This window comes from Canis lupus, chromosome 26 (genome assembly GCF_003254725.2).
Source record: "Canis lupus dingo isolate Sandy chromosome 26, ASM325472v2, whole genome shotgun sequence".
In the NCBI taxonomy this organism is placed as follows: Eukaryota; Metazoa; Chordata; class Mammalia; order Carnivora; family Canidae; genus Canis; species Canis lupus.
The window spans coordinates 835,239-859,648 of NC_064268.1; the positions used below are offsets into that span (position 1 = coordinate 835,239).

General features: G+C 55.9%; 2 protein-coding genes across 5 annotated transcripts in view; both read left to right on the plus strand.

The window, feature by feature from the left end:
* The window catches only part of LOC112676390 (uncharacterized), a 535,411-nt gene that overhangs the window by 50,098 nt on the left and 460,903 nt on the right, over positions 1-24,410 (plus strand). The gene's annotated exons all lie outside the window — the stretch shown is intronic.
* The window catches only part of GALNT9 (polypeptide N-acetylgalactosaminyltransferase 9), a 79,800-nt gene continuing 61,135 nt past the window's right edge, over positions 5,746-24,410 (plus strand). Inside the window, exon 1 of one of the 3 annotated variants that reach the window (XM_035706475.2) lies at positions 5,746-6,151. In XM_035706475.2, the coding sequence (XP_035562368.1) occupies positions 5,911-6,151 (241 nt within the window). In that variant the 5' untranslated portion in view covers positions 5,746-5,910. Of the gene's footprint in view, positions 6,152-11,312; positions 11,456-24,410 lie in introns of those variants that run through there. The other 2 variants (XM_025473526.3, XM_035706477.2) reach the window with 2 other exon arrangements.

Genomic DNA, 24,410 nt, shown 5'->3' on the forward strand with positions numbered 1-24,410 from the left:
CTGTGAGTTACGGGCGTGAGATGGGTTCACGATGTGTCAAACAGTCACGTTGTGCATCATAAGTATCTACAATTTTTATTTGTTGATCATGCCCAGTAAAGCTGAAAAACCTGGATCTTACTGTGCAGTTGTTCTGTGGCTGCCCCCTTGGCTGTGGCCACATCCCTGATGTTGGGCCAGAGCTTTGGGGCTCGCCATGGGAGAAGGAACCTTCCCGGCGCTTAGGGGCCACCCATCTGCTGGAGGACATGCAGGCTGGGTGGTCTATGGTGCAGGACCACCGTCCGCTCACTCACCTGGGCCTGTTCTGTCCTGGGGCCCCAGGCGCTGGTGGCCCAACTGCTGGTGCTCAGACAGGAGCTGGGCTGCCCTGCCTGCTGGTTTCACTGCCTCAAAGGCAAGGGGTCTCGACCGGCTTGGACAGCACCTCCCAAAGACTGAGTGGTGAACGCACAAGGACTATGGTCCGCGGCAACATGAGGGGTGCATTTTCAAGGCATGCTGGGTCATTAGAAACCTTTCAAGGGAGGCAGATGAGGGAGGGCAGGCCTGAGTGTCAGTGGAAATGAAAACCATTTTAATGACTATTTTTTCCTGTGACAGAAGGAAGAGCGTCCAGTCGTGGCCTTTCCAGCCGAAATATTCTCTATGAGCTTTGAGCTAATTCTCTCTCTAGCAGAGACAGAAGAAGTCAGAGATCTCTGCCGCTGACGGTGATTCTGTGTCCCTGATGCACTGCTTCTCCCTCAGAGATGCTGGTACTCTTTGACAATGCCCGAGCCGAGGTCATGTCACTCCCTGGGCCATCAATATCAGGGAACCCTGCATAAAGGCCTTCCTTCCTGGGCCTCTGACACTGGATGCGGCCCCTGCCTTCCCAACTGCGTCCCAGCAGTCAGGGCACCGGGACACACACCCACAGGCTGAGGTGGGGTCATCCTGGTCCCCCACAATGGAGATCCCATTCTGGGGAGGCCATCAGGTCCATGTTTGCTTCCAACCAGCAGAACCTGGATGCAGGAACTTGGATCTGGGGCATTACCGGTTACCACCTGCACTCAACTCTGGCCACGCAGCCTACCCATCGTGTGCCTGGCTTATCACTTATGTCTCTGAGGCGCATGCCCCCTCTCTCCCACACGCGCATGCCCCCCCATGCACACATGCACACACATACGAGTACAGATGCACAACCCTCTCATACATGTGTGTGCACATGCACACCCTCCTCACACACATGCGGACCACCTCACACACATGAACATATCCATACATATGTGCACACACATCCTCTCACACATGCACACATGCATGCACACTCACTCCCTGCCCCCCTCCCACAAGCATATTCTCATCCTGGCACCACCTCTTTCTCTTGACCCCCTGGAACCAGCCTGCAGAAGGCAGGTAATGGCTTGGCCTGCAGACTTGGACTCTGCTTGCCCCTCCCTGATCTTTGGCACACAGTGACCCTGCATCACCTGCCTGAGGACTGATGTGCCCATCGACAGAGGTAATGGGCTGTGGGCCTACCAGCTGTCACATGGGGGCATCAGTGAGGGGGGGTCTGTGGGTAATGAATAGACTCCACAAACATCTCTGCTGACTCTGTGGAACCAAGGAAGGTCAGACAGGTGGCCTAAGTCAGAGTCGGGGGACAGGATCAGAGTCAGGGTTCTGGGAGTCATTAGTACCCCATTTTGTCTTCAGCACAAATCTGTGCTGCCAGTGGGTTTTTGAAGTTCCATTGCTGAGCAAGAACTTGGCCAGCACAGCCTCTAGCTGGGAACCTCCAGGAGGAGAAATTGTTGCCAGGTAGGAGCTCGACTTTCACTCCTGGCTCAGGAAAGTGGAGCAGAGGCCATGAGACACAGCCTCAACGATGACAGAGTCTGAAATGAGATTCACCACAGTGGTTGCTTTAGGATTCTCTGCTATGCAATGGTTACATTACTATCTGACTTCGTGATGGCAGTGTCCTGCTACCCCGGGTAGTCCGGTATCTAGGAGTTGGGGTGAATTAGGAGTAAGATCCTGATCATCTGGAGGGATACTGCGGCATCATGAGTGCTTTTCACCAAAGCACATGGTAGAATTTCATTTCCTATCATCTGCTGTTCTTGCTGGGGGCAGTTCCTGTGACATTTTCTGGCCAATAAGTTCTAAGTGGAAACAGCAGGTATCACGTCTAAATTGGGTACTTCGGGCAGCCCCAGTGGCGCAGCAGTTTAGCGCCGCTTGCAGCCCAGGGCGTGATCCTGGAGACCCTGGATGGGGTCCCACGTCAGGCTCTCTGCATGGAGCCTGATTCTCCCTCTGCCTGTGTCTCTGCCTCTCATTCTCTCTGTGTGTCTCTATGAATAAATAAATAAAATTTTAAAAAATAATAATAAATTGGGTACTTCATGGCTCCCCCCACCCTCTGGCACCGCCATGGGGACATTCCCACTGTTCTCTGAAGGCTGGTCCCAGAGTGACTGGTCAGGGATCTGTGGCCTTACATTGTTTAAGTGTTTGAGACTTGCAGGCTGCTTGTTTCTGCAGCATAATCTGGCCTAACCTAACTGATGTGCTACATGGTAAACATGGCCTGCCACATGCACAGGATGAATTGTGAAAAAGAAATGGTTTTCTTTCCATGCTATAGGAGGGAATCACTGTAGGTTCTGCCAAATTTCAGCTTTTGGTCCAGTTTGGGGCCCAACTCGTGGTCCAACTCAGAGTGTCGTCTCAAGGCCAGACTCCCAGCAGAGCATGACTTTAACATGAAAGAGCCTGGCATTTCCCTTAACTGGCATCTCTTTACAGTGCACTGCCCCATCATCTGTGCCAACACAGTGTCTCCCCCTCAAGATTTTAACCACTTGACTCCCCCAGGATGCCTTCCCACGTGATACTTGCAACACCAGGCTGGTCCTACACCAACAAAACAGCACTCAGGACCTCACATCTGCTCAGGGTCCAAAGAGCCGGCTATCTATCCGAGGGTCCCCCGGGGGCTGGGGCTTTGTGGTGGTAGAAGGGGTGTGTATGTGCTCTGTGTGTTCCCAAGCACCGATGCCCACAGTGGGGTTGCTTCTCCATCCATGAGCCCTGCCTCCTACCCACAAGTATTGTGGCATGCCTCACAGTGAATATCAGTGTAGTTGAAAATCAAACAAATACCAATTTGCTGAACTATCAGATGTATTCCCTCCCTGCAGAGTACCCTACATTTTCAAAGTGCTTATATCTTGAATGAAATATTTAGCCAAACATTGATGCATATTTGGATATATTGTTTCCTGCTAAATTTCAGGATGCAGTACAATGTACTTACATGAACAAAATAATGTTTTCTCCTGCAAAACCACTTTAACATCAATTTCAAAAAACATATAATGAAAAGTGCTTGATTTTTTTCTTGAGTGACAGTAGTTAATAAATCTGATTCTGGAGCCAGATTGTCTGAGCTTGAATCTCAGATCCATGCTTTGCCATCAGTATGAACTTGGGCATGGCATTGGCCCTCTTGGTGACTCAGTTTCCACTTTTATAAAATTAGATGATACCAGCTTTCATGGCAAATGTGGCTACTGTCAGTCTTACTCTGTTAACAGCCATAGAGGACCCACACTGGTATCTGGCTAAATCTTCCCACTGTGTGTGTTAGCTCTTTGTATTTTTATTCTAAAAGCTATCCTTGTAAAATTGGGAAGCATCCTACAACTTGGCATTTTGTAAACAGAAAAATGCAGTATTTCCTAAGAAGGGACATGGGATTGGCTGTTTATCAAAAACAGACCAGTGTTCATCAAACCTGCTGCATTGTAAGACTCTCCTGATGATTAAAAACAGAATTCCCAGGCTCCTCTCAAAACAAGTGATTTACATGGCAAACAGGCCATAAGGCCCAGTGGCTGTCTCCTTCCTGGTGGGGGTCTTCTGACTTTCTTGAGACAAATGTCCCAAGAAAGAAGAGAAAGTTTTGATGAGGACGAGAAATGGGTATTTTAGCCCTCCCCAGAATCCACCAGGGGGCACAAAATGTCCAACCTGGGTAGTCTGGCCTGCTGGAGGTCGTGAAATGTGTGTTAGAGAAGAGAGTGCTGGACCAAGAGCCAGAAGACCCTAATGTCCCCTGACACACAGGTATGAGACACACACACACAGACACAGACTCACACAAATGAGCACACACAGGTACACACAGACACACACAGGTACCCACAGGTACACACAAACACACAGACACACATAGATACACACACAGGTATACACAGACACACAGGTACACACACATGCACACACACGTAGCCAGAACTCCCTGAAGCCCAACATCCTTGTCATATTCATCTCTGTATTGGGGACCCAGCACAAAGTTAGCTCAATAAATGTTCTATCACTTATTTATTCAACAAATATTTACCAAGCACCAACTAAGTGTCAGATACTGTTTCAAGTACCAGGATGCCGCATGAAGCAGACAGGAAGCCCTAACCGGGGTGCTCACCCCACTGTCCGGGGCTGGGGCAGGTTTCCTCTCCTGACCCAGCTGCCTGTCTGTAAATGCCCTCGAGCGGCCCCGGAAGGGGGCGGGGGGCGGGGGGGCGTGGTGGCTAGGGTGGATAACCAGGTTTGCTCTCCCCTGAGGTCTGAGCACCGGATCTGGAGAACCCGAGGCCCAGGGGTCTGAGCCTTTCTGTCCAGTTGGTTGCATGTTTCAGCCTGATGGAGACCCCGGTCCCGCTGAATCCCGGGATCGGTCCACCGGTCCACGAACTCAGCTTCTTCCCCGCCCCCAGCTCCACCGGGGAAAGTAGGGTGGGGGTGGGGGTGCGGGAGGTGGGAGTGGGGGTGGGGTGGGGGAAGGAAGGCCCGGAGTTCGTTCCGTTTGGCCTAAGTAAACGGGGCGACCGCGGAGATGGCTCTGACCCTGTTGTCCGCCCTCCCTTCACAAAGGCACCTCACCCCCGCCCCTCCTCAGGCCCATTCATGCAAACCACACGGCCTCGACCAGGCACTCCCCAAGGCCCCACTTCCCCGGGTCAAGTTTGGGGTTTATTCCAAGCCGAGGGAGGGTCCTGGGAAAGAGGATCCGCGCACCTCCCCTCCGCCCTCCCGCCCCCGCGCCCGCCGCATCCGCGCGGACGTCCTTGGTCTGGGTCTGGGGAGCGCGCGACCCGGCCCCGCCTCGCCCCGCCCCGAGGCCGGCCCGGCTGGGGCCGCGGGAGCTCGCCCGGACCCTGCGCCCCGCGAGCATGGGGCGGGGGTGGGGGGCGGGCGCGGAGGCCCCGCGTGCATGCTGATGAGCTGGGCGGCCGCGTCACTCCGCACCGGCGCCGTGGCTGCTGGGCTGGCAGGAGCCTCCCGGCGGCCGGAGCGCGCGCCCCGCCCGCGCCTCCCCAGCCTCTCCCGCCTGGGGCCCGCCCGCCGCCTCCCGGGACGGGCCGCGCCCCTCTGCGGGGGATGCCGGCTGCCCCCTGCGCGCGCCGCCCCGGGCAGCCCCTGCGCGGGGACCCACCCCGGGCGGCGGCGGCGGCGGCGGCGGCGGCGGCGGCGGCGGGCGCGCAGGGCCGGCGCGGGCGGTGCTGAACGGACAGCTCCCGGGCGCAGGCGGCGGAGCGCGCGTCCTGGGCCCGCGGCCCCCGCCCGGAGCCCCCCGCCCGCAGCGCCCCCGCCCGCCGCCCCAAGCCCCAGGCTGCAGCCCTCGGGGCCCCGCCCGCAACCCCGTGCCCGCAGCGCCCCCCGCGACCCTGCCCCGGCCCCGCCTGCGCCCTCCTCCCATCCCGCCCGCAGCCCCCGCGGCCCGTGGTCGGCGGGGCTGGCTCATGGTCCCCGAAGCGGCGGGCCAGGCGGAGGCTCCTGTGGCCGCTGGGCCCACGGGGATGCCCCGCGGGTGAGGCAGCCCCCCAGCTCCCAGCCGCGTTCATGGCGGTTGCCAGGAAGATCAAAACTTTGCTGACGGTCAACATCCTGGTGTTCGTGGGCATCATCCTCTTCTCCGTGTACTGCCGCCTGCAGGACCGCTCCGAGGGGCTGGTACAGATCGTGCGCAGCGCCGACGGCCGGATGCGCAGCCGGCACACCAGGGTGGGCGCGCTGGTGGACCGCGAAGCCATCCTACAGCGCCTGGACCACCTGGAGGAGGTGGTCTACAACCAGCTGAATGGTGAGCCAGGCGGCGTTCCACTTGGAACAAAGGGGCTGGACAGAAGGGCTGGAGGGAGGACTGTCCCAGGTGCCGGGAACACCGCCCTGTGCTCCAGCCACTGGAACCCTTGCTGACCCCAGGGCCGGATGGCCAACAACAGGGGCTGGGATTGAACTCCTGTGTTACTCCAGGTGGAGACTGGGTAGGAGGCAGATAGGAAAGAGAAGGGTTCCCTTTAGCAGAGTGCTGGGCTGGATGACCACTCATTCATTCATTCTCCAGTGGACATTTGAACCCCTCCCCCATCACCACACATGAAATGTCTCCAACTTATTCCCTGGGAGAACTTGAAAGAACTTCTCAAGAGGTTGTAGGACTCGCTTTAAGAGCTGGCAGCGCCCAGGCCGGAGCGTGAGGGGGTCTTTGGGGGTGCGGGTCTTGGCTTGGGGTCCTATCTCTCCTGGAGGACGTGGAAACTGGGGGGAGGGCAGTGCTGCCCTTCAGAGGTGGCCTATGCTGTGCTCTTTAATGCCGGTAGGGAAAGGGGCCTCCCTGTGACCTCTCAGCCTACCCAGCCTCCTGTCCTAGGGATACTCAGGGCTCCCTCCAGAAAGTATTGCTGTGGGATGAGTGTGAAGCCAGGAGCTGGTGACTCCTGGACAGATTGAGTTGGGTGTCCGGGAGGAGCTTGGCAGGTGTTTACCCCACAGATGGACCCTGGGCTGTGGTCCTTGGGAGCCCACAGTCCTGGGAAGCAAGCCCAGTTTCTGGTGGGGGGCTCCTGGCTTCTTCCTTGGAGGTGTAAGCTTCCTGTAAGGGTCGGCATCGGTGTTGCTGAGGGTTGGGGCCAGTGGTGGCTGCTGGGAGGAACGGGTATTTTTCCACTGGGATGCAGCAGATGGAAGGAAGTGCCCGCTGCACCCTGGGTTCTCCCTGTGCTGAGGTACAAGGAGGGAGAAAAGTTTGTGTGTTTACCTCATTAGTAGGTTTTTCCTTCTGTTCTGTGCTATTCTGGTCTCTGCATTGGCAGCCCCAGCAAACTTCCTCAGGAAGCGTGGGTAACTGGCTCTGGGTGGAGGCATCTGGGAGTTGGACTGCATGCTCCATCTCTGTGTAAGGGGGTCTTCTTGGGGCTCCTTCTGGGAGGTAGCAGCAGCTTGAGCCACAGAGGCTTAGGGACACCCTGGATGAGGGCACCGTCCCAGCCTCACCTGCTGTCTCTCCAGCACCTAGAACTCCCAGTTCTCCTCCTGGGGTGGCTTTCATGAGTGAGCTCTGTGGCTTTTCTGACCTCTCCTATTCAGCCAAGGCCACGAAGGGAGAAAAGTTTAGTCCAACTGCCACTTGGCTGGTGTGCTGGTGTGATTCATCTCCTAGAAGCTGTGCCCCGGTAACAGCACATAGTTTTATTGAAGTGTATTTGTCAAGGTGTTATGGCCTGGTTTATGGGGAGAACCGGAGGATTATATAAAATCATTGGCAGCACATCCGGTTGTGTAACATCATGACGGCCAGCTCAGCGCTGAGGGCCGCTCCTCATCTCACCCTTCAAGGTGAGAGGGAACCAGGATTCTTGGTGGAAGGGGAGGCCAGGAGTTCTGGCAGACGTTCCTGACCCTAATAGGACATAATGGAACATTCCAGGAAAGCCAATGTCAGCCCCTTGCCCACCCAACCTTTCCCCTCTCTCCTCCCTTACCCACACCTTTTTCTCCACGTGCATCCCTGTCTATCTCTCTGCCTCCCTCTCTGCCTTGTCCCTTTCTAGTCTCTCTGTTTCTGTCTCTGTCTCTGTGTGTCTCTCTGTCTCTGTCTCTCTGTGTCTCTCCCTGTGTGTCTGTCTCTGTCTGTCTCCCTCCCTCCCTCCTCCTCCCCATTCCCCTCTGATGAGGGTCTTGCTGTCCATTTCTAGGCTGTGTACCCAGCATGGTGCCCCACCCAGGAGTCACTCAGTATTTGTTCCTGGAAGTGATGAGAGCTGATCTCCCCCTTGTCCAGGGTTGGTCCCTAGGGAGGGACAGCACAGGAGTGGGTTGACATTTGTTCACAAGAAGCCATTTGAAAACAGTGGGTACAGGCTCCTCATGTGGCAGGGTGCACAGGGCAGGAGCACTCCCCAAGACTGGCTGTCCGGCTTAGAAATGATCCCTGGGAGTCTCCCCCGAACATAGAAGGGAGGGAAGACACCCAAATGAAGTAATGTAAATGTACATTTCCTCGGCCTTGGGTTCTTCCTGGAAACGTCTCTCCTTGCTTATAGGAGTTGGGGGGAGGAAAGGGTGTCCAGCAGAGCGGGGCCCAGGAATAGGACGTGTTTCCCGCTCCCTTCCTTCAGCCAGTGCCCTTTGTCTGGAATGTCTGATCGGCTTCGGCAAAGATCTAGTGAATGGTGTGTGTAGATCCAAATTCACAGGACGAGGGAGAAAATATTTAAGGAAATGCGATATAGTCACATCCTGCATGTACATGAGTTTGCTTCTAAATTCAGTGCTCAAAACAATAAAAAAATGTTGACAGCCAGAAATCATCCTTCTGAATATGTTCAGTTGCACATAAAGTACAGCATCTGTGGTTGTGTGTGCGCAGCTGGGTCTCATGGACACGTGTTTGAGAGCCTCTGGCTTGACAAGAAGCACAGGGAGGGAAGCGTCCCCACTGGGCCGCCTGGTCTGAAAGCCCTCTGCCCTCAGCGACACAGCCAGTGCTGGGGACCGGGACCAGATGGGCAGCAAGGACTCTCCCCTGCTCCGTGGCTTCCAGGTTCATTTCTTTCTCAGAATGAACCAAGCTGCTGCAAGGCTCTGTCCCCGTTGGTCACGGGCACTACATGGGTACAGGCAGTCACCTGCTTTTGGGCCTCAGGCCCAGTCAAGGCCCAGCCTCCCCCCACTGCAGAGGAGAAGCTGGCTGCCACCTGGTTGCCCTGCTCCTTCCGGGCCTCTGGACACGTCCCTCTGACCATTAGGGACCACGGTTCTGAACGGCACTGGGCCAGTTATGGTGAGGTTTTGGTTGTGGTTGGCTGGCTGCAGCAGAGGGAGGTACTTTCTAAATTTCAGAGTGTACGCGCATTAACTCGACCCACCCCTGCACAAACCTGTGCAGTCGGACGTCAAAGCGTGGTCTGCTATGCAGACAGCAAAGCCCAGGGACAGCACAGCGTGAGGAGGCTGATGAGCAAGTGAGTGACAGTCTACGTTAAAGACAGCACTTACTTTAGAAATGGCCTGCATTTCTACTGTCGTCCAATGGTTCAGCTAAAGTGGCAGATGGTCCAGGGGGTCCTACAGCATCCCGGGCTTCGAGCAGCCCCTGCCGGCCCAGCAGGCCACGTGCCCTCATCTGGGAGAGAGAGGATTTCGACTCTGCTCTCTCCGGAGCTTCACAAACCCACGTATGACTGGTGCCATTTTTACCATATTTGTGCACGATGCCTGCCCCATTATTTTTCTGTTTCGTTCATGGCTCTAACACCAGAGTCTGAGGCCGTACCATGCATGATGTTAGTGCTCCATAAATATTTGCTGAATGAGTGGATCTTTCCCTAAACAATTCATTACTTTTGCTTAAAATGAATGTATTTAAAAAGACAGCTGCAAATCAGCACCACACCCACAAGCAGGAGGTGACCGGAGTGATGAAGACAAGATGTTAGGTTTAAGTTCTGCTGGGTGGTGCTGTTGCTCCAGGACTCTGAGCCCAAGTGCCATCCACACCCCCCCCCCCCGCCCCCCGCCCCACCCCGCTCCCTGTGATTGAAAAGGGAGACTCCAGAGTGATAGGCACACATCGGGATTGGGTAGCAGGAAACCCTTGGGAAGTCCAGAGACTTTAAAAGGGAATATGTCTCATGGTGGGAGTCGATGTAGTTCAACACTATGTCCTTCTTTCGCCAAAAATCCTGTCTGATGCATACTGTTTGCATCTTAAAAGGATGAGTAAGTCAGCTGGTGAGAGCCTGCAGAAGAGGATGCCTGGGTCGGAGAAGAGTGCCCAAAGAATCCGGGGGCCGCCAGGGTCTGGCTATCTCTGCCACATGCCCCTCGCCCCCACAGTGTGCCTGCCCAATGTGCCCGTCCCTGGGAGCCGGCATGCGGAGAAGGTGCTGCTGTCCCCAGAGAGGTTCTGGGCTTTTCTGTACACAGAAGCAGGTCTGTGGTGGAAATGCTCTGAGATGTTCCACTTGCCAGGGAACGTGTTCCAGCAGAAAACTCCTGTTCCTCGGCGGGTCGGGGCCTCTCCAGGCAGAATTCACCGGTCCACATCCTCCAGAATCCGTGCTATGAGCCACACCATCCCGCATTGCCCATCTCAACTGGCCGCAGCTGGAGAGAAAGTGTGGGTTGTCCACCACATCGTCGAGGGTCTGGCAGGTCTGGCTTCACAAGGGCAGCAGTGCTTACTTGGCTGGCCTTCCGCCCTGTGTCCGCATGACTCCTGCTCTGCGGTTGTTGATTTACCATTGAGAGTGAGAAATGAATGCCCCACTGGAGCTGGGCCTCCTGCGGATGCAGGGCAGGGCTGCGGGCTGCTGCGGTGGAACGGTCTTTCCCACCCTCCCCGCGGCACTTGAACAGTGCTGGCGGCAGCCTCACGCACTCTGACAAGGTGGAGAGCATTTGGTGTTGCCTTTCCCCACCCTCTTTGCCTGTGCTTCCCCATCTGCCGGCCCCATCCAGTCAGGGGGCTCCTCCTGGACGCAGGGCTGCACTCCGGCAGACCTAGCCCTCGTGTTTGGGAGGAGGCACAAGGACGCTCCACCCCAGGATAAATACCTCTCTGGCTCTCGGGGTGGGAAGTGGACCTCACCTGGCCTGGCTCAGAGAGGAGATTTGTCTGCAAATCTGCAGCCGCACTTCTGAGGATAATTCATGCAGGCGGCGATCCCACCTCGAAGGGGCGGGCTAAGTGATTGCATTTACAATTCAGCTCCGCAATCTGCATATTTCAAAGCCCCTACTTTCTGAAAGGACAGTGTATCCTTCCTTGGCTGGAAACTCGACAAAAACAAGTCTCTGCATGTTTCCATATCCGGTGTCCCATGGAGATGGGATCCACATCTGGGATCCACAGGATGTCCAGGATGGGATCCACATCTGGGATCCACATCGTAGGGCCAGCGTTCTGCTTCCACAAAGTCCAGATACCCTCGGAGGGGAGGCAGCCAGGTGCTGACAGAGAGAGGTGACAAGGGTCCGCAGGGGTGAGGATGGCCAAAGTTGAGATGGTCCCTCCACTGCTTGGCACGGTGACCCGCTGTCGTCGGCATGTCTGGTTGCCATTCACAAGAAGGAGAAATTTGTTTCCCAGGTTGTCTGAAAGGTATTTAAGAGCTGCATGATCTCCCTGTGGCCCCACATCACATGTGTGACTACAGCAAAGCAGACTCCGGTCCTCATGCCGATCTGCTGGGAGGTGGTGGCGCAGGTCAGCAGGGTGGCTCTCACACCCACAGGACACTGTGGACCAACCCCTGCTGGATCATCCCATGACGTGTGACATGCATGCTGGGGACCACAGGACACGTGTGGAGGAGGGTGGTGTGATCTGGAATAGAGGCGGGAGGGGGCCCCTGGCCCTCTGCCCCTCCTGCCCTGGCCTTACCTTCTCCTCTTTGAAGGAAGGTAATGTCTCATTTATCCACGTGTTTAGTAAGCACCTGCTATCCTCCTGATGCCAAGTCTGGATCCATAAGCAGTTGTGATGCAGGTGCCCCCCCCCCCCCCGTGGGGCTCACATCCTAGGAGGGAGGCTGGCAACTATGGTTGGGTGCCAGGAGAAAGCAGAGGGATGGGGAGGGGGGAAGGTGCGGTGCTCGAGACAGTGCACTGGGTGGAATCATGCCCCAAATTCATGTCTACTCAAGCCCTCAGGATGGCCCCGTATGTGGAGACAGGGTCTTCAAAGATGTGCTCCATTCAGGTGAGGTCATGCAGGAGCAGGTGAACCCTAACCCAGGGAGTTGTAGAACGAAGAGGGGAGGCATGGATGCAGAAGACAGAGTCCACGTAGTGGTGGAGGTGGGGATGGGGGGGTACCTCCATGCGCAGAGGATCAGGCCACACCAGGAGCTGGGGACATGGAGAGACGGCCCCTCAGGCTTTGCCTGAAGTTCTGGAAATCATGTCATTCTGTCCAGCTGGTTGGCACATCCATGGTTTCACTTGGGTCCTTGCAATTCAGACGAGACCTGCATGGGGGGCAACTCTGCCAAAAGAAGACCAAGGTCTCCCCAGGGACCACAGGGGCTGGACAGTGCAGGTCTTTTAGCCCCCTGCCTATGGCTCCATGTGTGGCCCCCATCAGGGCTTCTCCCCCCAATGCTGTTGACATCTGTGTGGATCATTCCCGCCTGTGCACTATTGGAAGTCGGTAGATGCTGAGCAGCGGCCCCACTTCCACCCTTGGGTGCTGGTTGGCACACCTGCTGTGCTCACGAAATGGCCAGATGTGGCCTCGTCCCCGAGAGCAAGATCGCCCCTGTGGAGACCCTGTTTTCCCCTGAGGCCGTGGCGGCCAGCTGGCTGGGGTCCAGTCTCTCCCTCTCCAGGCTCACCAGCTCCAGGCTTGGCATCCTCACTGAGAAGTGGGGTTGGTGGGGGCTCCAGAATCCGGGGGTCTTGCAAGGCAAGAGGAACCAGCCTGAGCAAAAGGGTCACCCCTGCCCTTGGCACGGTGATTAAGCCCACGCTGTCTGGGTATAGGACCTGCTGGCCGCAGAGGAGGCACCACCATGGCCCCTCTTGGCTCCGGACTTGTATAGGCAGCTCATCCAGCTGGGCTCTGTAGCCACCTGTGACTTCTCTTCTCGGCTGACTGATATTTTGGATGAATGATACAGGCTTCCTACTTCGTGTGGTGATAAATCACCTATTTAAGAAGCAAATGTATTTAATTTAAAATGTGCATCGACATGAAGGACACTGTTGAGTGAGGTGATTGAGAGGTCTGCAGGGACACGGATCGCACACAGGGGTGGAGGGAAGACCAGACCTGGGGCCCTGAGCAGCTGACTGTGGGGGCTGGGACAGTGGCCTCCTCTGGGCCACGCACCATGGCTGTAATGGACGGCGGGAGGCTCTCAGTCTGATGATACGTAAGTCGTAAACTAGCCATCAGTGTAACTGCAGTGGGAGAGCCTGGGCTTGCCCTTGGGGCCCTAGCATTTGTCGGCTGTGTGGACTTGGGGGCAGCACCATGGGAGCCTCTGTCTCCTCCAGCTTAAAAGGAGGCTTATTGATTCTGGCTTCAGTTGAGATCTTTGATTTTCAAGTGACAGAAGACTCAGTCCTGAGAGACATAACATTGTGCTCATTGGCCCTTGGGCTACAGGCTGTTGGGCATTAGGTGAGGCTTGAACCAGCAGCCTGGCCCTGTCTGTCTCCCCCGTTAGGAGCATCAGCTTTATTTCACCCCTGGAACCTGGGTCGATCGCGTCTAAACCACAGGACGCTGAGAATGGGGGGGGGAGATGAGTTCCCAGAAGGAATCAAGGAAGTAGACAGGGCTCAGAGTTGATAAATGTCTTCTCCTGGTAGCCTCGCTGGTCCACTGGGCGGGTTCAGTGTCCACTCTCCCTCTCCATACAAAGCGTATCACATGTGGGCGTGCTGGCTGGCAGATGCGAGTGATGTCCTGCCAGGACGCCCCTCAGAGATGCACCTGCCCCTGTGGACCTCATGCTTCCTTGGGCTGGAGCTTCAGGGATGCAGTGACGAAGCAGGCAGAAGGCCCCACCCCTGACCAGCAGCAGGCAAGCCATCACCACAACTGCCCCGGCCAAGTGTGGGCTAGGTCACCTCCTGGGAGATGGTGACAGCGCCCATCTGGGACCTGCCCGAGAGATCTAGGTGGCGCCCAGGGGTCAGCCAAACCTGGTTGTCCTTGCAAGAGCTCCTGCGTAGTATGGACTCGAACATCTTTTCTTGCACCAATTCCATGTCAACTGTGTATCCCCAGGAGACCAAGGTCCTTGTATTGGGGGTTGGACCTGAAAGACTGGGGTGGAGGGGCCAGTGGGCCCTCAGGAGCCCCACCTCCTAGGCTCACCTGCCTGGCCACCCGGTCAGGTCAGGTCTGATGTGCACCTGTCACATGGGCCTTCCCAGAGGGCTCAGGAGCCTCAGTGGTTGGCTTTTCATTCTTTAGTAAATAAGCCAAGAATGATTGTTCCTTAAAATGCCCATCCCAGGGCCTGGCAGTGCACCAGGGAAACAGTGCAACGAGGTGTCAGGCCTGCAGCAGGTCCTTGTGGAGCAGCCCCCGTGGGGCCCTGGTTAGAAGTGGGACTGGGCTGGAGGGCCCAACTGGGCAGGGGCGAGGGGGTACAGGGGATACGGTAGGGGGCGTGGTGGGAGGTGGGGGACATGGGAGATGTGGAGCATGGGGGATGAGTGCCGGGGTGAAGCCCTGGCTGTGGGGTCCTAGCTGTGGGTGGGCTGTCTTGCCTGGACCAGATGCCTGGGAGGCATGGAGGGGCCGGGGCCACATGTATTAAGGTGTATTAAGAGAGCAAGAGGGAAGAAATCTCAAGGCGAGCTGACTGAAACTGCAGCGCATCTTAGATGTTTGTAACACTTTCCACCTGGTGCAGCACCTCCTGAGCTCACAAAAAGACAGGGCATCTGCAGAAACGTTGGTTCTCTAGGATGGTGGGCTGGGTGGCGGGGTGCATTTGGAGTCGCCTATAGACACCTTCTTTCAGGCCATTAGGGCCTCTTCCACGACGTGGACGAAGGTAGGCCAGGTTCTCAACTACTGTGCAAGGGCGTTAGGGGCTGCAGTGGACGTTGGTCTGAGGTCCCCCACCTGGTGTCGGCCCCCAGAATGATGCACAGGAGGATGGTGTTGACCTGGTCCACTCTGAACGCTTGGGAGTGCTGCTGATACGTAGCAGGCCCCTCAGCACTCGGTGGTCAGCATGTTGGGTGCCACACGTCCACAGCGTGCAGCCTGTGGGAGTCAGTGACCCACAAGGTGGCTCTGCCTGTGGCCCGAGTCTAGCTGAGGCCTTCAATGCATCTGGGGCTGAAGCCCCCGCTGACCACCATCCGTGTTCAACCCTTCAGCAAACACTGAGCACCTGCATGTTCAGGCAGAGCCAGAGCCCCATGGACACAGCAGCAAAGCCATGCGTGGACCCCACCCTTGAGGATCCTGCGTCCCCTGAGGAGGCATGGGAGGCTGAAAGAGAAGCTCATTTAATCTCCTCTTGCTTAAGTTAGCACTTAACTGAGCTGCACAGCACAGCACCCAGGAATTCTGTGGGCCCAGGAGGTCAGAGTCCACTGTTCTCTCTGTGCTGCAGTTGGGTGTCCTCAGGGCTGCTCCTGGTGGAGGCACCAGGGGCAGGATTCCCGGCGTGGAGGCCTCTGCTTCCTGGGCCAGGCCCACCCTCCATCCGCAGGCCAGCAGCCCCGGCCTCCGTCTTCCATGTGAAAGGTCCCTGTGATGCGCCTGCCTGCCCGGTAACCCAGGACCCCCTCCCCAGCTCCCAGTCAGCTGATCCACAGCCTTACCCTCCTCACCGTGTAACTGAACACATTCTCGGGCTCTGGACCTGGAACACGGACATCTTGGGAGCCCGTTATCCTGCTGACCACAGCAGGCAAACTATATGGACACTTGAATACTGACAAACGCTAAGGAGCAAAATAAGGTAGAGAAGGACAGTGTCAGTGGGAGGCCCCGGCATCTTTGCTGGATGCCCAGAGACGGCCTCAGGGAGAGAATGAGGTGTAAGTGAAGACTGAAGTGAGAGTAGGTCACTCAGGGGTGGCGGGAAATGCTCCCAGCCCAGCAGGTGCCAAAGTCCTGGGGCAGCATTGCCCAGTGCATGGGCGGGATGGCTAGAGAGCTGGCTGTGGGGATTGTGCTGGAGACAAATCTGGGAGCCGTGGGAGTCCACTCAGGCTGCCGTTAGCGTCTGCCACAGACCGGGCGACTTACACAACAGATGTTTGTTGTCTCAGGGTTCTGGAGGCTGGAAGCCCAGGGTCAAGGTGCTGGCAGCTCTGGGTTTTGGTGGGAACACTCCTCCAGCTTGCAGATGGCCTTTTCTTTGTGTGCACACATTCTGTCTTTCTCTGCGAGGTCAGTCTTCACACTGTCCTGCCACCAGCTGGCAGGGCGCTGGTGACCCAATAAAGTCAGTTTAGTGGACGGGGTGGGCAGAGAGAAATCAGACCCAGCGAGCTGCTCTGCGGTGACCCAGGAGACGTGGGCCTGGATGGCAGGCGGCACCCCTGGCCTCCACCCGCCCGATGCCAGAGGCACCCACTTTCCCTGCTTGTGACAACCACAGCATCCAATGTCCCCAGGGTCATCCCCTCACCGAGAACGGGCAGGTACAGGTCGGCAGGTACAGGTCGGTGCAGCAGACAGAGCAGGGAGGGTATTTCCGATTGGAGGGAGCACCAGGGCGCGGGTGCATGGGGGGAGGAGTGCATGAGAGGCCGGTTTTGTGGCAGCAGATGGGTGGGAACTCTGAGGTTCTTTTCCAATTCTTCCATTTTCTGAGGAAGGCAGGAAGCGAGGCCACCAGCTGAGAATGGAGGTTCACAGCACCCCCCCTTTCTAAAACCCGGCTATAGCCTGAAATGGAGGTTTAAAAAGCAAGCATGTGTTAGGTTGTGTTCTGGCTTTGGCTCTGATAGGGGGCGTGAGAAAGTGCGTGTCAGGTGAGGGGAACCCCAGGCACCGGGAGGACAGCACCCTTCTGCGTGATGGACGTAGGTGGTCAGTGTTCACTTTGTAGGGGCCAGGTGCGGGGGGGCTTGGGATGGGAGCAGGCCTGGGAGAAGGTCTGCAGGGAGCGGGGTGCAGTTGGATCCACCTTGGCCCCATCCACATAGCTTGGCTCCCTCCTCAACCCCCCAGGTGATTCCATCCTGGTGTTTGCTGGGGGGACAGGTGGGAGGCTGGGGAAACATACAGCAGGCTCTTGGGTGGGGTGCATCTCCTAGGGAACCTTCTCAGGAGGAAGGCTGCTCCCTCCCCAAGCTGGCCTCCTCCCAACTGCCATGTTTCCCAGTGAGACCCCAGGAACGGGCTTGCTCATAGCCCACCCTAGGCTGTCGGGTGCACAGCCGTCCTAGGTGTTTTCCCGCACACCTGGTGGTGACAGCAGTGGATGGAGGTGCCACTTGAGTGCCCGGAGCCCTGCCACGACACCCCTGTGGCAACCTGGGAAGGCGATGGTCCTCCCATCACTGGGCCAAGGCAGGTCAGGCATTGCCAGAGGTGGGATTGGAATCCAGGCATGTCTGGCTCTGGGGTCCCTGCCCTGTGCACCTCCCTGGAGACTGGTGAGAACATTAGCTTAGATCAGCGGCAGGTATTATAGCTCCTGCCTCTTACAGCAAGAAAAGGGACTATTTTTATTTTTAACAGAATAGTTTGGTCAGATCAGCTCTGTGTGTAGCCCCTGTCTGAAACCAGCAAGCTTTGATTTCATTTCTGAGAAACAGGCTGGCGTATGCAGGGACTATTTTCACAGCATTTCGAGCAGATTGTGGAAAATGCCTGTTAATATTCTGGTGCTTGAGCACTTAGCAGTGGACAGGGAAGCAAACCAGCTTATCTTAATTGGTAGGAGGAGAGTGCTGTGGTTAGAATGTGGGCTGCCAGTGGAGGGTGGGCACCACCCCACCTCTTACGGCGAGGTCAGGTTTCTTCTTGCTTGGAGCTTCTTCGCCTGTGAGGTGGGTTCCAGTCACATTGTCTCATGGTGTTGCTGCCAGAATTGAGCAAGGGGAACGTGCAAAGGTCTTGGAGCACTGCCCAGCCTGTGGTCTCCATTCAGTAGGATGAGTGGCTGACATGGCTCAGCCTATTCACCCCCAGTGCATCTATCTTCCCAGCCAACCCCACCTGACCAAGCCCATAGTTCCTTTCCTGATCAGCCCACCCTGCTGAGAAATGCATGGTGCTCAGGCTTCCTCAGGAAGTCGGGGAAGGGCATCAGGGAGTGGCTTAATCCATTCACACTTCTTTCACAGAAAGCTGTCTGTTGTGGAGCATAATAGGGTGCTCAGAGCATGGTGCCTTCCTCCAAGAGTCTACAGCCAAGTACTAGCAATGCAGAAATTCAGAGGAGCACAAGAGGGGGGACCATGTTGATGGGGATGGCCAGGGGGACTTCATGGAAGGGGAGGCGTTTGAGCTACATAAGGAGTTACATGGATCTGGGTCCAACCTCCAACTGGGTGGCCTTGAGCAAGTCACTTCCTCTCTCTGAGCCTTGGTTTCCATGTCAGTGAAATAGGAAGAATGATTATCCTTCTGAATTTTGAGGAGATTACATAAGATAATACATACGAATGGGGCACCTGCGTGGCTCAGTTGGTTAAGTGTCTGCCTTCTACTCAGGTCATGATCTCAGGGTCCTGGAATTGAGCCCCAAGTCAGGCTCCCTGTTCAGCAGGAGTCTGCTTCTCCCTCCCCCTTGCCCCTCACCCCTGCTCATGCTCCCTGTCTCTCAAATAAATAAATAAAATCTTAAAAAAAAAAGATAATGCATACAAAGTGTTTAGCCAAGTGCCTGACACATAGCTGGTCCTCAGAAATATGAGCAAAGGAAGAAAAATAGTTGAAATTGGGCAGTATTTGAACAGATGGGTAGCATGATGCCTGGCACATAACACATTCTTAATAAATATTTGTTCACTGGATAGGTGGAAGGATGTTTGAGTGGATGGATGAGTGTGTGGGTGGATGGATGGGTAGATGGATGGGTGGATGGGTGGATAGATGATGGACAGATGAGTAGATGAGTGGGAAGGTAGATGGGTGAGTGGTTGATGGAGGGATGATGGTTGGGTGGTTAGATGCTTGGATGAGTGGGTGGGTGGGTGGATGGATGAGTAGATCAGTGGGTAGATGGATGGATGGATGGATGGATGAATATACAGGTAGCTAAATGGAGGGATGGATGGATGGATGGATAGGTAGATGGGTGGATGAATGGATGAATGGATGGATGAGTGAGTGGGTGGATGAATAGATGGATGAGTGGTTGGGTGGCTAGATGCTTGGATGAGTGGGTGGGTGGGTGGATGGATGAGTAGATCAGTGGGTAGATGGATGGATGGATGGATGGATGAATATACAGGTAGCTAAATGGAGGGATGGATGGATGGATGGATGGATGGATGGATGGATGGATGGATAGGTAGATGGGTGGATGAATGGATGAATGGATGGATGAGTGAGTGGGTGGATGAATAGATGGATGAGTGGTTGGGTGGCTAGATGCTTGGATGAGTGGGTGGGTGGGTGGGTGGATGGATGGATGGATGAGTGAGGGGATGGATGATGGATGGATGGGTGGATGGACGGATGGCTATGGGAGGAGATCCTGCATAGTGAGAAAAGCCAAACATTGAGAAAGGGAAGCAAATATCCTGAATGGCTAAAGGAGGACAGAAGGGCAGGAAGGCAAGTTGGGTCTAAACGCACCTATGTACAGACAAGTGTAGGTCTGATAGCCTTGTGTCCAGTGAGGCCCTGACAGAAAGGTGTCCCTGCTGGGGGCAGAGACATGGAACCATAGGCACTGCTACCAGGGGCAAGAAGCCCTAGCTGCCCCCTGAGAACAGGGGTGTGGGGCATGTTCTCCCTCCCAGGGCTGTAGAACACAGATGAGGAGAAAAGACAGCATAGGTGTTTTAGTCTTGCAGAAATCATGTGGCCAGATTCTAGACCTTCCCCATCTCCTCTCTCCTGAGAGTCCTGCCAGGCATTGGAAGGGCAGACCCCCAACCCCGGCCTCTCCATCCCTGACCTGGGGCCTTTGGGGTCAGAAGGACCCAGGAGGTAGGGACCTGTCCGGCACTCAGTGAGGGCCAGCTTAGATCAGGTATTCTTTACTCTGCCCCCACCCCCAGACAGGCCCTGGACTGTCTCCTCTGGCCCAGGATGTTGCCAACCAGTGAAGGCCCTGTGGCTGGAGGGGACCCTGGGGAATAGAGGGGAGCCCCTGGGGGGAGTGTGGATCCCCTAAGGGAGCACTGTCACCTTAACTCAGATGGGGAAACTGAGGCACACGAAGCTTGAGTATTTTGCCCACAGTCAGTACATGGGTGAAAGTGGGGTTTGAGTTGTGGCAGCTTGGCTCTGGCACCCAAGCAGAAGGGACCCAAGTGTTTGCCTTGGAACCATGAAGGATGTGTTGCTGCCCCCTGAGCTCAGGTCTGGGGAGGTCAGGATGGAGCAGGCCACAGGACACTCCACACCCTCACACGCTTACAAGGTGAGAGCAAGAGCCAGGAAATCCATTTTGCCAGATATTTCCAGTCACTCCTTATTTTGCATGCTTTGTCCCCATAAATATTCACATTATGTATGAAGATTTATCAAACACTTGACTGGTCGCAGTGAGAATATATCTTACAGGTATTGCCATGTCCTGCAAAATATTCATAACTTCACAGTTCCAGAAGGGCGGTCTGTCTTTGGCGATTGACAACATGACACTAGTTCGGGTCCCCAGAGATCCTTAACAGACCTGTCTGAAATGGAATTTGCCACTGCATGTGGGGAGAGTGGGTACGCAGAACCTGAGGCAGGGGCACGGAGGAACCATCTCCCACAGAGCTAAGCGGGGCCTGCTGCTTTTCCTTCTACTTGCTAATCATCAAAATTAATAGCAGGTGTGTTAGATTGGCCTACATTTTTATAGGGCGAAGAAAGAGAGGAGCTGGAAGCTGGCGGGATGCTCTGCTCACTGCTTTTTGCACCCTGCCCTCCCTGGGGAAGGGGGCTTCCAAGGTTGAGGGTGCAGGGGGGCAAGGTGGGAGCCCTGGCTGGCAGGTGACAGGCAGTCTGTCCTCTGCAAACCTCAGAGTCCCACCTCCTGGGCGACTCAGAGTGGGACTGACCATGAGGGAAGCAGGGGGGAAGGGGGTAGCCTGTCCTCTCCGCCCCTGTGCCAGGGCCCTGGCATGTGTGGCACCTGTGGTTGCCATCAGAGAACACAGTCTTCGGCCTTGTTGGTGCCTCAGCGGACAGGATTTTTGCGCCTACCTTCCAGGCTCCTGGGGCTGTGAATTGCCCCCTCTCACTCTGTCCAAGGCTGCATGCTCCCCCATAGAGGGCCATCTGTCCCTCTGACTTCTTCCCCCACCCAAAACGTGAAGTTCATGATATTCAAGACAACATCCCTTCCCTGCTCTGCAAAAGCACTCATCTCACTGATTCGCATTTTTCTTCACGTCTGTCCTTGTAATTTCTTCCCATCTTGTTGGATATTTATTGCTTTTTTAGCAATTGGTGGTGTTGTGTCAAATCTAAGATTCTTGGTGGATTCCAGGGTGGCTGGTCTGTCGGCTGGAGGACCCGGATGTGGAGGGCATTTGGGCCCAGCCTTGCTGGTGAGGCCAGCCTCCCTGCTTCCTCCTCTGGAGGCCCTCGCTCTGCGTCTTCCTCTCAGATTAGCCTGTGACCCAGCAGCCGCTGCATTGGGGCTGACTCCTCCTGGAACGTTGGCTGAAGTCACTGTGACAGATGGAATCTGTGACTCAAAGAAGCTGAAAGCTTGAAAACCACACTTCCCCTCGAGCTGAAAACTCTTGCAGGCACCTACCACATGTGCCAGGTACCCTGTCTGGAAGGTGTGGATTGGCAGGTGTGAAGTGGATCTTCTGGGGATGGGGGCTGGAAGGGGCCTTGGGATGACCAGCCCAGGCCTCCTTGTGGGGAGGGGCTGCGGGGAGGCAGCTGGCTCCTCTGCGGCATTGCCCACTGCCCAGCGTCTCTGGAAGAGAAGATTCAGGGTCCCAAGCAGCCCTGATGCCCACTGCCTGACTGCAGTGGCATCTGTTCCTCTCAGGGGAAGCAGGACCCACAGGGCCCACGGCCATCCTCAAGGGCCCAACCCCATTTGGTTCTAACCCCTCCCTGCCTACTGGGTGGCCTTCAGCCTCATGGTCACACAGTGGATGCTCCAGCCCTGGGCATTGAGTCCTCATTTCAGGCAGGAGAAAGGGGGAAGAACCGCAGGAAAAAGGCAAGAAACCCACATATACCAGCTGAGTCTGTGCCTTTTAGACACTTCCCAGAAATTCCACTTAAATCTTACTGAGCAGATTTTGGTCACATGCCACCCCTGGCTGCAAGGTCAGCCCAGGGAGGAGAGTATGTTAACCGAACTCATTTCTACCCCAAACAAACTGTGGTTCTATTAATAAAACAGATGGAGAGAATAGAGGCTGGCCGAGTGACCAGAGTGTCTGCCCAGTCCCTCTCCCTGGAAGCTCTCCCCTCTTCCCCTCCCCTTCCCACCTTTCCCCTTCCCTCTCCTACTCTCCCCTCCCACACCCTCGTCTTCCTCCTCCTCTTTATCCCCTCCCCTTGTAGGAGTGTCCTGTGGCTGCTATAACAAGTGACCACAAACCGGATGGCCTTATGCAACAGGAATCTATCCTCTAACTGTCCGGAGGCCAGAAGCCTGAGACCAGTGTTGGCAGGTTGATTCCTCCTGGAGGCTCTGGGGCGATATCTGTTCCAGGCGTCTCTCCAGCTTCTAGTGGCTCCTGGCAATCCTTGGCATTCCTTGGCTCGTGCGCACCTGACTGCATCTCTGTCTCTGTCATCATGTGGCTTCTCCTCTCTGTGGGTCTCTCTGAGCCCCTCTAAATTATCAGGACACTTGTCACTTTTTAAAAGATTTTATTATTTATTTGAGAGAGAGAATGAAAGAGAGCACAAGCAGGGGGAGGGGCAGAGGCAGAGGGAGAAGTGATGTGGGACTCCACCCCAGGACTCTGGGATCATGACCTGAGCCGAAGGCTGACACTCACCCACTGAGCCCCTCAGGTGGTCCAGGACACTTGTCATTGGATTTAGGACCCACTCTAATCCCAGATGTTCTCATCTCAAAGTCCTTCCTGCAAAGACCCTATTTCTCATAAGGCCATGCTCGTAGGTTCCAGCTTTTGGGGCTACTATTCAACCCCCCACCCTCCCCATCCATCTAAACCAGGGGCACAACCTCTCAACCTCCAGGGGACCATGCAAAATCAGCTTGGGGCAGGCATCCAACCCCCAGGCCTGTGTAGGAGGCAGGCCTTGTGCTGAAGCACACGCATGCAGTCGGGCGGCTGGATCCTTCCAAAGGAGCTGGGAGCTCTCGGAGGGCAGTGCCCTGAAACATGCTCTAAGCCCCAAGTCCCCCGGTCCCTCCATGCCGGCTGCTCTTCCCTGAAATGTCCAGGTGGTTTGTAGAATCCGTGGTTGCAGACCACCGCTCGGCGGGTCCAGGGACGCTGCAGACCTACCCTGTCAGCCTCAAATGTGGCCATTGTATGCCTGCCCAGAGTTCCTCTGTCGCGGATTGCACGGGGGCCTGCTGCCTCCCTGCCTTGTGCTGGCACCCAGGTTTGGAGAAGCCGGTAGGGGAGCTGTGAGGAGCCTCAGGGCCAGGCAGTGTGGTGCAGTGATCACACACACAGCTCCAAAAGGCAGCACCAGGCCGTGGCATCCCCGGGGGATACAGCACTGCCTGTGTGCACTCTGCCTGTGTCCCCTCCCTGTGCTAAGGCTGCCAGGACAAGTCATCGCATGCGGATGGGCTTAAAACAACCCAGATTTATCCTCTCACAGTTCTGGAGGTCCCTGGGCTAACACCAAGGCATGGGCAGGACTGGGCTCTCTGGAGGCTCTCTGGAGGCTCCTTCCTGCCCCTTCCCACCCCCAGGGAATGCAGGCGTCCCTTTGCGTCTGGGCTCTGCCTTCAGAACTCATGGTCCCCTCTATCATGTGCGTCAAACCTCCCACAGCCTCTCTGCTTTAAGGGCATCTGACAGTGCGTAGAAGTCGCTCTTGGACGACCCAGGACACTGTCCGCATCTCAGGGTTCTGACAGTGATCCCATCGGCAAAGCCCGGTTTACGGGGGCATCTTTGGGAACCATCATGTAGCCTCTGGAGCCCATCACACCCATGCTGAGATGCAGACCCTTTGTTAACTTAATGCTATTTTTCTTTTGAAAACATGAAATGAGTTGCGGATATTCAGAGGTGAATCTGTCTCGCTGCCTTCTCTTCTAGAAGAGAAGTCTAGAGGTCTAGAAGATCTGGTATCTTAGGTGGGTTAGGTCTGGAGTGTGGCAGCCCCGACCTCTAGCCCCACAACAGAGGTGCCTCTGTTGTCCATAAATCAAGAGACAGTGGGCAATGGCACCAACACCTGAGTCCTCCCTGACAGGCTGCTTCTACCGCTGGGCCCCGCCCCATGATTCCCATGGGCGAGCAGGAGCTCTCAGGGTCCCAGACTCACT